At 41.1% G+C, this 14,923-nt stretch overlaps 1 protein-coding gene across 1 annotated transcript in view; it reads left to right on the forward strand.

Annotated features, from left to right (window-relative positions):
- Positions 1–6,244: 6,244 nt before the first annotated feature.
- PLEKHG7 (pleckstrin homology domain containing, family G (with RhoGef domain) member 7) overlaps positions 6,245–14,923 on the forward strand; it is a 24,484-nt gene continuing 15,805 nt past the window's right edge. The window contains exons 1-5 of the mRNA XM_010132787.1: positions 6,245–6,401; positions 7,688–7,728; positions 9,596–9,691; positions 10,816–10,965; positions 12,947–13,042. Of these exons, the coding sequence (XP_010131089.1) occupies positions 6,245–6,401; positions 7,688–7,728; positions 9,596–9,691; positions 10,816–10,965; positions 12,947–13,042 (540 nt within the window). The remainder of the gene's footprint in view (positions 6,402–7,687; positions 7,729–9,595; positions 9,692–10,815; positions 10,966–12,946; positions 13,043–14,923) is intronic.

The following is a 14,923-nucleotide window of genomic DNA, read 5'->3' on the forward strand; positions in this document are numbered from 1 at the left end:
TCTTTCCCACCTGTGTCCATTCACTCTGGTGGGCCAGTCTAACTGTTTGTGGGTCTATGAAAGAACAAGACTAAGCAATTTATCCATTCTGGTCTGGGTTTTAGAAGATTGCTTTCTTTCCAGGGTCCTTCAGCAGTGCTCTTCCCAAGCCAGGGAAGTTATCTATTCCATTTTACTGGAAACCCAAACAAAATCAAGAATGAAGTCCATCAAAGATGGTTGAGCCATATGTAAGGTTTGCTACTACCAAAGGAAGAGGTTCCTTTCCCTTTCTTTATTTCCTCTTATCTAACTCTTCCCCTCACCTGCCCCCTCCAATTTTATGTTTAGCTCCATAAATGAGCAGGCCATTTGTGGAAACTTACCTAAAAAAAAAAAAACACCAAACATTTGTCCAGTGAGTGCCAACATCAGTACAGATAAATAAGCAAGGGAGGAGCTACCCCTCTGTCTTTCCCTGCAGCAAACTACTATTCAGCTGTCTCATATAACTTCACCCCAAGGAGAAAAGGAAAGACACTGCATAAGCCAGGTTCCCTACTAGATCTCAAAGACCCTGCATTACTTGCACAAGCAGTTAAATTCAGACACGTGCCTGACCCCATCCTTACACAAAGCACCTAACCACACACTTCACTGAACATGGATGGTGTCAAATAGGTGTATAGCTCTTTTCTAAAGCAAAAGCTATCCCCCTTCCCCCCCCACCCCCCCCACCTTTGAATATGGAAAACATTCTGGATACCAAATGAGTTCTCCTCCTTTCTCCACAACAGTGAAAAAAATTAGCCAATGCTTAAGTCTGTGTAGTGCGTTCATCTTAAAGAATGAGTGTTTTTTCACAAAATCAGATTGCCTGTTTGCTTTCCAACCAAGTAACAGGAATGTCTCACTTTCTTTCAGAAGACTGGATTGCCTGTACAAAGGTATGCATGCATTTGTTTTATCTTACTCTAAGCTTCGCTCCTCTCCATTTTTAATGAATCCACTTCACTCTAAGACACAACAGAACAGTGAGGCACGTATGTGTAACTCAACTTTAATTTGCAGATTTGCTTTCTGAAATGCCTGTCACTAGCCTGTTAAACTACACTTTTTAATAAGATTTTCCTTCAAAGGTGGTCCTCTGCCCAACACCTTTAACTATATTTCGTGCAATATTTCAGCTGGACCATCAGAGAGCTCTGCACTAGGAACTAACTGCTGAAAGGTCTGGCTGTTTGGATTAGCAGTGTCAAATTTCAGCTCAAAGAATGTGAAATATCCTATAATCTTAAGCAACATTCTTCAAAACTTTGTGGGAGGGGAAAAGGGAGAAAAGAAGCTCATACATGAGCAAAGCAGGTCTAGGACTGCTACTGGATGAGGGGACTGTTAATCTTACAAACTAAGAATACTTGAATTTCATGTTAGTGCAGGCAAAGTAAGGTGCTGCGTACTGTAGATCCGTGCAGTCAATTGCACCAATCTTTTATAAGTAATCACCAGCAAGTAAAAGCTGGACTAGAAATCAGTTTGATTCAGGCATGTTTGTTTCCTTCAGATGTTCAAACCTTTACAGAAGGGGGAAAAAGTTTATTTTCTCCCCCCAACAAGAAGAAAGTAGGAGCTAGTACCTCCCTTAATAGCCATACCTTTCTGACTGGTGGTGCAGTGCTCACTTTACTGCATTACCCCCTTGAAGATTTCAGGTGGGGCATGCAGGTGAGTGAGGCATATTAAAAAAACCAGCACTGGTGAGCAAGTCTTGGCGAAGACAGAAGTAGCTTCACAGCAAGCAGCAACGCGCTGCTTCTGTGACTCTACCGTAATGTGTTTCACTGCTTAAGGGAATAGACGACAGTAGCTGAGCGGTGTCTTCTGTTCTTCCCAAAGTTTACTTATTTTTCAGGAAAAAGCCCTGTTACAATCTTCAGTTTACAAACAGATCTGTGTTTCGAGTATGTTTATTATGCTTGGGACTGTGTGGGTTAGAGCAGGCTGATACAGTCTATGAGTCATTAAACAATGCAGCTCCCTAGACAAGGATTAAAAGATGTGTGTGTGCCTCTGAAATCACACGTTTGCTGTAGAAGAGGGCTCCTAGATTTTCTGAGTTGTTGCAATTTCCAACCCACTCTTTAGCATTTTCAATTTACAGTGGAGATGGAGGGAGGAGGGGAGGAAGACGTCTTTTTGTCTTGTTATGGAATCAGGTGATCTGTACCTATTATGGGAAGAGTTTGCTCTGGTCCAACTCAAAACTGTAATATGTAAGCATTTCTCACTGACAGGGTGAAGGTTTGTGTGATCTGTAGCAAACTTCAGGGGAGAATCTGAAGAATACTGAATGCAAATGTCTAAACAGGAGGACGTTGAACATTTTATCCACACACCTCTTTGTGCCACTTGCCTGGCTACCTCAGAGGGAAGTCGCTATATGCCAGCTAGGATATTGGCTCTGGACTTCTATCCGGACACATTTTAAATACAAGAAATCACACAAGGAACAGCACAAACTTTGTTCCATAGCCACCAGCAGGGAAGATTGACAAAAGGAGGATTGGAATATGTGTTATATTTTCTATTTTTTGTCTTGACCAATATTAGAATGTGCAAAAATATAAGACAAAAATCACCAGTTTCTGCTTTACACATTTTTGTCAAGCTGATTTTTGCCCAAGGTCTGGGCAAGGGCTGTATTCAGCTTCTCCTCTATACAAATCAGTAGCCTAACTCCTTAACAACTAATCCCTCCTTATCACAGCCAGAAAAAATTGCCAAAATGTCGGATTATTCTCTCTATCTTGAAGCATATTGGGACAGTTGGCAACCCTCCTCCAAGACTGACTTGCATCGTGCAGGGTAAAAACATATCTCCATCCTTCAGTTTTAATGAACCTCTCTTCTCCCCACTCCCAGGCTGTGCTTTCAAAAAGCTTTCTTAAAGCAGCAATGCTCATTTTAAATGGCCTTCCCTCACACAGCCCTCAGCCAGCAATGCCAGTACATCTCTGTTGGCATGGCAACAGGCTGAATGGATGCTGATTAAAAATAATCAGACAAAATAATCAAAAAGGTTGAAAGGGCAGCATGGAGAAAGGTGTGTGTGGTGGACACAAGGTGAGATTCTAAAGCCAACACTGCCATGAAAGGAAACATTGATAAAAAAAAAAAAAAAAAAAAAAAAAAAAAAAAAAAAACCTTTAGTTTAGTCTGAGCTCATTTTCTCCTTGCACTGTTCAACATATCAGAGACTGTGGAAAACAGAATTGCACTATTTATTTCCTAAAGACAATCAGCTTATGAAGAGTCTTCTCAGTAACTGCCAAAGCAACTCATTAGCAATGAATTGAAGGAGCTGGGCTCATCTATCTTGAAGTGCTCCTCTTCCTCTTTTAATGTCTCATATGCTCATAAAGTGTCATGCTAACTACTTGAATCAGGGTGTCTAAATACCCTCCCTGAGTGGCTGAGGTAAGTGCCATCACCTGGCAGCTGTCTCAGCACTGTGAACACCCTGCAATGTTGACCATTGTAACCTCTTCAGTTGGTTTTGTTCTCATCTAGTCGGTATTCCTTTAAATAACATGTTGTACTTAGGTGAGGCGAGTTATATAGATGTCTGTTCCCTGGGACAGGTAGTTAGGCTAAAATTATGGACATACACAGGAATAAAAAGGAATCAGCTGAAACTCTCCATGCCCTAGAAACAACTGTATGCACAGGATACTTATTTTTCCAGGCCATGAGCTGCTTTAGTGTCTTTAATAATTTTCCATAACTTTGTAATGCAAACCTGTGACATTATCTTGTTTCACAAAACAAGTAGATTTAAAAAAGGAATTATTGTAGAAGATATCTCCTCAGGTGCTTGAGCTCATCCCTAAAATACAATCGTTTCTTTCACTCAAACACTACAACACTGCCCCTAGTAAGAAAAGAAAACAAAAACTAAAGAAAAAGGCAAAGCTACAGGGTCTGCAGACATGAAAATACTACATACAAACTCAAAAACTGGTAAGTTGCTTTACACAGTACTTCAGTAGCTTAATTTCTCCACTAAAGCCAACAAAAGCATCTAGTGTATCTAATATGTCTACAGGCATCAGGCCAGGTGATCACAGATACCTGTACTTTCATCTGTGAAGCATGAGTACCTAGATAGGCATGTAAATCATTAATAGCCCAGGCATACCAGATTGCAAAGGTGTATTGCAGATACACATCCAAGTCACCTTGGCACGCTCCCACACGCATCACAGCCTTGCACACCTATGTGAAGAGCTTGTTTAGACATCTATGTGTCTCGACATCTATATGTCTGAAGTTTAAGGCCTTTTCGATCTAGGGAAATAACACCATTTAACTCAGTTACAATAAAACTATGCTTCCCATTACTAAACTGCATAAGCCACTAGCCTCCAACTTCAAAAATACGTTGTGAAATTGAAGCAGGGTAGATACTTTAAGCACCAATAATACGTTGGCAAATTTTTACTGTGAATCCAGCCTGAACTAAATCTCAGCTTCCTAGTACAGGAGTGACAACTTGGAGAAATATCCTTGTATTGTATTGCAGCATCTGGCTCGTATAACCCAGCTGCCCAAGAGATCCCATCATGGAATCACTACAGATTTCAGAAGCATCTTAATACAATTGTTACCAACACTTAAAATTTGCACTGGGTAGCACTCAGTGCACCTCTTCAGGAAGCAGTCTCCTTTGCACTGGTGTGGGCTTGCCGACATCCAAGAAACAGACTCCATTCATAAAAGCTCTCAAAACTTGTTAGATTCAATTTTCATGAGGAATCTCAGTGTTTCATTGTAAATCCCTCAAGTTAAATAAATAGATCCCATGTTCTCCATTCGGTAGGACTACCAGAAAAGTAAAAGCTTTTAGAGACATCACGTGCTGCGTTCTGTAAAGTCCTCAGCACATAGTGTTCAACCCCTAATATGTCCATGGTTCAAGTGTTAAAGTCCCAGACCTGGCCCTCCTGATAGCCTACAGCCCTCTGTTAGGAGCAGTCTTCCCTTTCATTTATACAATTCAGTTGGTTTACTAAGGCAATTGCAAGCAGTGTCACTGTCAGGTCATAACAAAAAGCACTTCTCTACCTCAGAGCTCATCTACCAGTTGATAAGTTGTCAAGGTGACTATTCCTGTACTTGAAGGGAAAAATATACCTGTCAGATTTCACACCGAGTGTACACAAATGGCTAGATAATCACAGTGAGGTATCTGCCTAGGCAAAAAATGCAGTAAATATTATACTTAACCAACTAAAATGCTGTGCACAAGAAATGGTGACTGAAAAACAAAATTTTTATATATGTACCCAGACTTCATACCTACTCCCTCAGCTACTTAATTACTGACTCTTTGAACTCTAATGCAGTCTTCGTGCATCAGTCAGCTGAAGACAGCACAACAGCAGCTGCAGACACCGGTCACTTTACAACAGTGTGCTAACACAATTAATTAGGTTTCAGTGAGAGTTATTACAAAAATCCAAAAAGGTTTTTGATATGCACCAATAGTTTCTGTATTTGAACGCAAGCAGCCTCTGGCACAAACACACTGCTGGATACAGAATGTCTGTGTCACTTCACTTGATGGATCTACATCCTGGACAATGCCCTCCGTTAGTAACCACAATAGCTGGAAAGAGCCATTTGTTTTCGATCAGCAGGGCTGCTCAGTAATGTTATATTCAAAACACAAAATATTTTAATTAGCAGGAAAAAAACCCAAAAGACTTAGAAAGGAAATAGCACAAAGTAGCCAAAAGATGAGGTATAAAAAACCCACTCCACCAACATTTTAACTGTTTCACTAGTACGTAGTCTCTTCCTGAAATCACACAAGTTATATGAAGGTTAAAAGAAATGACAACCCACACATCATGTAGGGACATGGTATTTAACCTCTCCTTTGGACTCCAGTGTCAAAACATAGATTCTGAAATCTCCACTCACTTTCTGTCTAATCTCAGAAGAACCCAGGCATTTCCAACATTTACATTCTCTAAGCACCTGTTATCTGAAGCAAACTCTGGCCATAAGCATCTTGATCTCAGCAACAATTCGGAGTTTGGAAGATAATGAGATATTTGCTGTCGATCACTGAAATTTTCTACTAATTGTTCCTTTAATACATTATGTTCATAGCCACTGTGATTTGGTGTTTTGGCTCATTTCCTCCTGTATCAGCAAGAACAACTTCGTAAGTTTCTGCTGTAGCCACAAGAGGAGAGAGATGACGTGTGTCCTTATTGCATCTCACAGATCTGCTGAGCGCAGGCGTAGCTCCTTGGTGGTGAGTCTGCCGGGACTTGAGGTGTTCCCTGGAGACCTCCTGGTGTCAGACAGTGCCATGGACTACCTGCCTCATGCGGCCTTCCTGCTAAGCACAGGTCAGACACAGGATGGGGTTTGCTCACCTAAGCCCAGTAAAAGCCACGACTGAAACACACATGGGTTTTTTGTGGGGGATAGGAAAGAAGGATCGGTGCAACAATGACACACAGAGGAGCATAGCCCCCATAGGGGATCCTGTCACCCCACACAAAACTGACTTTGCTAATTTTAGAATTCCCCTCAAAATTTTTGTGCCTATATTTTATTATTGAATGCGAAATGTAAGAGGCAAATGAGGGGGGCAGGACATGGATCACCTTCTTTCTCCACAGGCTAGAAGCAAGCAGAGCCCAGGCCAGGGGCTGGGTTACAGATTCATACCTGCACAGCTTCAGTAAAGAGAGTGGCTCATGCCACCTTTTCCAGTAGCATTCTAATCACGAGGGTAGCAGACCCACCTCATGGCTAGAGGTTGCTCGCAAGACCTTCAACCACTGAAACGTAGACTTACAAGCAATTTCCACAAATATCTGCTGAGGAACATGATATAGTGTGTTGTGTGACTGCCAGAGACCAGAAGATGCTGGACCAGAGACCAAAATGTTCTCAAAAAACAGTTGGGTGAAGGTCAAAACCAGCAGTTTCATGAAAGCAGACAAGCCAGCCATCCCCAGAAAGAATGACCAAGGCCTTCAAAATGCAAAAGAAGAAAGTTTCAACTCTGATTCCCCGTCACACTCAGGCCTGAAGTGCCACATATAGAAAACTCATTCAAATCTCTTGCTGAACAAACACAGGCATTCCTCACCTCTCACCAGTGCATTCCTACACCTAGATCCCCATCTATCTCTGTGCCTCACAAAGGACCCTGAATTACAGCCTGCACCATTGTGTCAGCCTCATGACAAATCTGAGGGTTAGGGTTTGCAGGACTGGAGTTTAACTGGAGTTATTACCAGGAGTTTAATACCTGCATAGCTCCAGGTTATCACTAATGAGCAGACATAAAACAACGCTTCAAAACAATGAAGATCTCCAAGAACTGGCTTGAAGTGTTTTCCCCTGTAAAGAATTGGCAATCACACACTGATCCTCTCCAGCAAGTGGGAGTGTTTAGCATCATCCAAGATCCCATTATGGATAGACATAATTCTAGCTGGGATGAACCCAACAGGCTTAACAGGTTTTAAGTTTGGTGCACAAATTGCCTGAACACAAGTATTAAACCTGAGCCAAGTAGAATATAGTATATCAGGCTTCATCTAAAAAAATAATATGTATACATGTAAGTTTTATTTTTAGCTATTTGTTTCTTTACTAACACATTTGTTTTACCCATTAGGGTCCAAAAAGCCACGGTGGCCATTTGCCAAAAAAGCAGTTGTAAGTATTTTTGCCATGTTTTTTTCCTTCACTGACATTGCCTTCTCCTGTGACTAACCTGGGTAAAAAGAGTTTCTTTATTTTACCGCCCTTGGAGAAAGGCAGAAAGTAGGTGATCTGAACTCAGAGGTCTCATCCCACCCTGGGACTGTTTGAACATTAATCTGCAATGAAGGAAGGGTAGTCCCAGTGCAGCCACCAGTCCCGGTGCACATGAAAATGCAGTCAGAGCTGCCACTCCCCACACCCATGGGTGGTGGGAGGAGAGGTGCCCTTGGCACCAGGAGGGCACAGCAGGGTGGCCAATCCAGGAGCTGTCATTCAAAATGTTCAAGGGTGGCAGCAGGTCCAGTGCAGCTCCCTGGGGTAAGAGAACACAAGGTGGGTAAGTCAGTCGCATTGTTACTTTGACCACAGCGTATCCTCTATTTTCTGCGTGCCAGCCTACACCCTTGGGTTCTGGAGTACCTGCCTAGCTCCCACTCACGTGGGTCAGGGCTTTACCTAGCAAAGTAGCTTTTTAGACGCTTTCTTAGGCCTCTTCTGTCCTTATGCACACCCTCACACAAAACTATACACACCAACACACTTCAGTTAATTTCCTTGTCCAAGGCATTTTCTTGTCTTTTCCAGTTATGAAAGTTCTCACTTGCTATGACATCAGAATTTCCTTTCTGTGTGTCATTCATCATTCAGTAAAATAATTTACAAGTGTCTTGATAATTTTGCACCCCATAATATGTAGCTGTGAACAGTAGCTTCCTAATACTTTTTGCATTTTATCTTCTAAATCTCAGATATCAAATAAGAGTGCAATCAATGCAAGTACTCAGATTAACATTAGCAAGAGTTCCTACTTCATTTCTACAATATAGATAGCATTTCTACAGCATTTGAAGGAGCATGGACTAAAACAGAATTTTTAAATTCAGTGAAAATATTAAAAAATAAATGGCAATAAAAGATATTTGATATAAAATATAAAATAAAATTTAATGAAGATTCATTTGCTGGTGCATTGGTTAAGTTTGTGTACACTTATTTGTATTGTTTCTGCCCTATTTCAAGCTATCTTTCAAAATTAAGAGTTGAGCTTAAACTCTGAATTTCAAATATTATAATCAAACACATATTTGAAAACTGGCTTGAGTTCAGTGCCTAAAGCTCAGACAATAGAAACCCAGTTCCAGAGAGCAGATAAAACTTAGGCAAACACCTTATGAATCTATGCTCACAGCACTAAATTGGAGTTCATAAATATTGGTTAAACATTTTACATGGCACGGTTGGCTTGAAAAACAAAGCCAAACCAAAAGCAATTGTTTTTATTTCATGATCCCTCACACAGACAAACTCCTCCTGCTTTCTAAAAGCTTTTTTTATAGACACTTACTACTCTGCAGCTGGCCAAAGGACTTTTTTCAATTTGTAGCACAAATAAAGAATTTTTAAAAAATAAACACACAAGCTTTGTATACCTATGACAGTAGGATGATTTCAACTATGAGTTTGTGGTCCCCTAATTCTGACAGTGCTGAAGGTAGCAAAATATTTTACGCATTCTGTCATCTGAGGGCAGCCCATTGTCTGTTACCATACCAATGATTTGCCCTGCCAAAGTCTTCTGTGTTACCTAAATAAAATCTTACACACCCACTCCTAAGCCATGTACACACCCCACCCATAGCTACAAATAAACCTGCCATCACTACCTCATCTCTCTGTAGGAGAGCCTGGAAATACAAAGAAATCACTCAGTTACGGGCAAGCTCCTTACAGATCAGAGCAAGGTTACTGAGCCGGGTAAACTTCTTAATGCTCTTTAAAACTTTGTATAAATCAGGGGCGGTTTTTTGTCATTCAACAGGGTAAAGACAAACAGAAGCAAGCATCTGATCTAGAAAGCTGCCTTTCAAGCATTAAGATCATAGACTGCAGCACATACGAATTTTCCTGCTTTAAGGTATCAAAATTCTCAGTATACTCTACTAAAGATACTTAAAGATGGGGATAAAAATTTTGTGTCCTTTTCAAGTCACTATTTTTCACTGCATTAAGCTCGATATGAGACCTTTCTGCAAAATTAATGCATAGGCATATTTTTGTTGTTTGGAATGGGGAAGCGGGGTGGAAATTATGTTGTAGAAGGTTAGCAAGGTCCCTCCACAACCACCTGGATTTCCAGGCTTCCAGACTGCCCTAGACCAGGGAGGTCCCATCTGCAGAAAAAGGCGTCAAGATAATAACACTCTCAGCAGCGCCTGAAGACCTGGGGAAAGAAACTGCAGCATCACAGAGATGCCAAATGGGGCACAGTCACCTCCTCTGCTGCCATAGGGGTGCCTTCAGAGGTGGCCACATGGAGGACAGTACCAACCCCAAGGTTCAGCTGCAGAAATTCCACCAAAGTCTGTCTGTCAGATAAACAAGGCTCCTGGCCTCTGGGGCCCCCTAGTCACAGAAACAGCAAGCTTGGGCTACCCGGGTGGTATTCAGATAACCAACACCTACCACCATCCCACCTCCGAAGTAAACCTTTTGCTTCTCACAGCAGGCTGTAACATGCAGTTCCGCATAGATCTGGTTGTTGAGGCCTCTTGTCAGCACCTAACTTATAAGTGAATGCCTGACTTTGGAGCAGGTCACTAAGGTGATAGTGGCCACCTTAAGACCAAATGAAACAATATCCAAGTACCTATGAAGACCTAGTCCTTTGGCACCTTGATTTTACCATCTAGAAAATAAGGAAGTATCATCCATTGCTGCTTTACAGCAGCAGCAGCAGGACAGATGAAATTCCTCAGCATTTGCAAGCTGCCCACTTTTTCGATGCAGCATCCTACAAACACAGACGATCGTACTGTGTTACTTTCAAATTCACTGTGTTTATATGATACATATTTTGGAGGAAGATGTCAGGTTATTTAATCTTTTTAAAGGAATCTGTAAACTTTCAGAGGAAGAATCACTAATACTGGTAGGCATTCTCTCTGCAGGCAGTTGGGCAAATAGATCACAGAGTCTTTTCATAAGGTTTGAAGCAGCTGATACAACAGTCAGTGGTCTTCTTTCTTCTTCAATCAATAGAGTAAATCTTGGCATGAATTTATAAAGGTGCAACAGACTGAGCAGAAAGATGTCGACAGCCGCTTAGAAGTGAAAAAAGAAGCAGCAGTGTGGGAACTTTTCACAAGTGAATGCACTTACTTTTTGGATCATTTGCTGGTTCTTAAAACGGTAACTTCAGATTTCATTTCTCAAAAATAATGAAACATTATTTGCCCTGATGTCAGCATGGTAGAGATAAAGCCGCCTGTAACCTCTCATCGGGTGTCTATGGGAGAATGCCTTTTTCTCCCATCTTGCCTGCTCATCCTGTTTCCACAGTTCCCTTTGGATTTTTTGTCTTCTTGATGGCATCTCTTCTTCCGGACATCACTTTCTAGTGCTTTGCAAACACTATCTGATTGCAGATCCTTCCAGTAATTCCGCTATTCCTCTCACTACTTCTGAACTGAAGCCACTCTCCAATTGACTATACTGGATATTTCTCTGCCACTAGTGCGTAGCATGACACTCTTCATTTACCTTCATACAGAGCTGTGGTTAGATTTTCCTGACTAGAGCAGGAAAACCGCAAAATTCATCAGAACTGTAATTCCAATATTACAAGAAAACAAGCAAACTAAAAAACAACTCCTCTCCCAAAAACTCCAAATTGCCTCCATCATGGTGGGTTTTAAGAGCTTTGAAATACAGACAAGAATATTACACACTTTTACAAGAATAGCTGCACTGTTTACATTCATCAAACATCAAAAGTTAGTGCATGCATTTAAAAGGACGGAAGCTTCCCTAAATATTTTCCTATCATTTTTCTCTTATTCTGCACAATTTCTGTTTTCTTACTTGTCAAAGACAAAAAGATTAGTGACACATTTTTCATGTTGCTGAAAAGTTGGCCTAGGCAGTACAAGAAGTCCTGCAAACTAAAGGAAATGGAGGGGTGGACTGAATTCCTCCTTGGTGGGGCAGAACAGGAAGGGAGAGGAAAGAGGATGACAGGACCAGCTATTGGTCCAAGACAGATTGGGAGACTCCTTCCTTCTACACACTTTGTTCATAGATCGGAGAATATTAAAACCCGGTGAGTCCTGGGAAGGATAAGGATAACAGGACACAGGCAGGTCCCTCGGTGAGTCCGGTGTAGGAACCCACAGACAAGCCTTAGCCAGCCCTGTGTGAACCATGAATGATAAATTATTCAGTCCACACCAGCTTCCCATACTCTCCCACCAAATAAAGACCCCATTGAATTTGGGTAGCCAGTTTTACAGATACCTGCTACTCTAAGTACTTTCCAAGATAGAAACATTCCACCAATTTTAATGAATCTCCACAGGGAACTTTAAGACCCCTGTAAATCTGCTTTAAGCTCTTGGGTCAACAGTTCACTGCAACTGAAGAATTACACAAGGCTAAGCAAACACTCTCACCAGCTCTTTAGTCTTGGCATCTAGGTGATGGTTTGTTGTTGTTTTTTTTCCTTTCATTAATGTTTTTCACACACATATACAAAAATTCTACTTGGTAATCTACATTTTGTAAGTCTTTTTCAGATTTAGGTCAGATTCAACACAGCTCCAAGATCACTATCAGAGGTTAAATAATACTAAATCTTAAACAGCTAACAAATACACATGCAGTTCTCATTCAATGTAGGTTAATAAAATCACCCAAAGAGACTAAAAACATTAATGAGTCCTCTGCTTATACCATTCCAACATTTTTTCCCCCATAGTAACTCTAAACAACTTACATAACAGCAGATGCATGGGGTAGGAAAGAAAGCATTTAGAAAGGTCATAGGAATCTGTAACTATGACTCTAATGTTATTAATTCCTTCACGCAGATCTTCAAGGGGCTCAGTTGCCTCTCTTCTGCCAGAGCACAGCAGGGATATAGCTGCCTCAGTGGCAGACGCAGAGGCACCCCAGAGACATCACTCAGAACTTCCTCCTCCCACAAAGCCCGATGTTTAGCCTTCAGGCAGGTCAGAAAAAGTTTCTCAGTGTGTCATCTTCTGCACTCTGCAAATCAAACGATCCTTTCACGAGAATTGCAGTGCCAACTTATTCTTTCAGGGAAAAAAAATTAAGAGAGATATATTGAATTGGCACAAATAGTAAATAACATAGATTTGTTTTGTTTTAAAAGATATTTGTGAACACTCTAAAATACCTCCAGAGTAATGAATTTCTCTTGGATGTGGATTTGTGGAGACTTTTTGCAAACTTAGAGGAGTTAAACAAGGTAAGTAAAAAAAGTAAGTCTTACTGAGATCAGAAATCAACCAGCCCAGTGAAAGGAGACAAGGAAACCATCCATGAAGCTTCAATTCAGATTTAATACTCACATTTAGCACTTAGTTCATTTAGTCTTTCTTTCATTTCCATTTGGTGTATCAGTGGGTGTCAAATCTCATCAGTGCAAATTATTCTCATGCGCCTCCAGGAGAAGATAAACAGGCATTTGAACATGGAGGAGAGCTCACTTGGCAGTTGTTTCTGAAGTAAACACGACTCTGAGACTAATTCTCAGAAGCAGCACCCTTTTAAAAGGGTTTGTGAAGATAAACTCCAACTGCACAATCCTCACAGCAAAACTGTAAGAGTTGCAAAATAACTACAAGCTTTCTTTTGCAAACAGATGGGCACGAAGACTTTGCCATCTATTATGCCACTCCCATAGAGCAAATTAAAACAAAATTATGATCACCCCTCTTCAGCTGGGGTTTCCCTCAGTGTGGGTGGAAGAATATCTCCCACACAGACTGTATGTTCTGTGTTCATGTGCTACTTACCTTCTACCTTCCAGAAGGAGGGAGACCACAAGGTTTGGCTGTGATGTGCCCAGCTCTTTGCTGCTTACAGCCAGTTGTTGGGAGACCATTTTCAGCTCCTGAACGTTAAAGGAACCCACAAGTCCAAGCAACTTTTACATTACTTCAGAAGCAAAACAGAGGGGTTTTTTTTTTAGCTTAAGAGCTCTTTTACAAGACACCTCACCCTTAACAGTGAAATGTATTTTGGAAGGAGCTCTTAGCTGCACAAGTTTAATGACTGCTCACAATCACATCACATACCTGAAACCAGTTGCTTTCTTCAAGTTCTTTCCCTTATTCTAACTCCCTTGCCTTAACAGTTAACACCTCCCTTTTTAGCTAACACAAGAAAAGCTGGAAAGATTTTCAGAACAGGGACAATTAGCCAGAGCTCAAACACATGAGCAAGTCACCTCTGCTCAGTGACTGACCACACACCAGGTAAGCAGCTGTGACTGACCACCTGAGCAGGTTTGGAGATACAAGGAAAGAGATTTCACCTTGTTTCACCTTGCACTTGTTACAGTCTAAGACCATACAACTACTAGAGTTCAGCTGATGTGTGGTTGCTGATTCCTTCTTTCTTGTTCAAAGAAGAGAGCAGGGTGTATTGCTGTGTGTCGTTTAGCACCCACAAAAGCTTTGACCTTGGTCATGTCGTGAGAGAATCATCTCTAACACATTTTCTAATTTTGGTTTCCATATTAATGAGGATGATAAATGATCATCTATTATGTATCCTTTTATATAAAATTGTGATCAAATGGAAGAGAAAATAGCTGCTCTAGATGCCTTTTATGCCTTTTTTCATGTATTATATGGCATGCACTTCTTCTTGACAGCAGGCTGGGTGTGAAAAGGTGTGAAATGCACTGTTGTCAAAATGAAGGCACAAGCATCACCCTGTAAGCAACCCTGTCCCATAAATACACCAAAAAAAAAAAAAAATCAGTGTGTGCAACTACAAGAGCAGCTCAAAGCAGTATCACAGAGGATGATATTCCCTTCTGACCTAAAATTTGGCTTAAAGTTGAGCCAGCTCATGAATTTGTGTGCAAATTGTGTGTTCAGGAGGTAAGTGTGGGCTTAGTAGCAGGATTTCACCCCCATCGGACTGACATTGTGGGCACCCTGGAATTCAGTGCAAACATATTAAGTTAACTTATGGGGAACACATATTTTTTAATAGCATTTTATAGAAATTTCTGCCATCTCCAATAGCATGAAACAAACTCAAACTATGAAAGACGTTTTAAGCTTAACTTCTGAAGATCACTGATGCTAATTTCTCCCTTCCCCCCCCCCCCTCT

Source organism: Buceros rhinoceros, unplaced genomic scaffold (assembly GCF_000710305.1).
Source record: "Buceros rhinoceros silvestris isolate BGI_N320 unplaced genomic scaffold, ASM71030v1 scaffold3293, whole genome shotgun sequence".
NCBI classification, from domain to species: Eukaryota; Metazoa; Chordata; class Aves; order Bucerotiformes; family Bucerotidae; genus Buceros; species Buceros rhinoceros.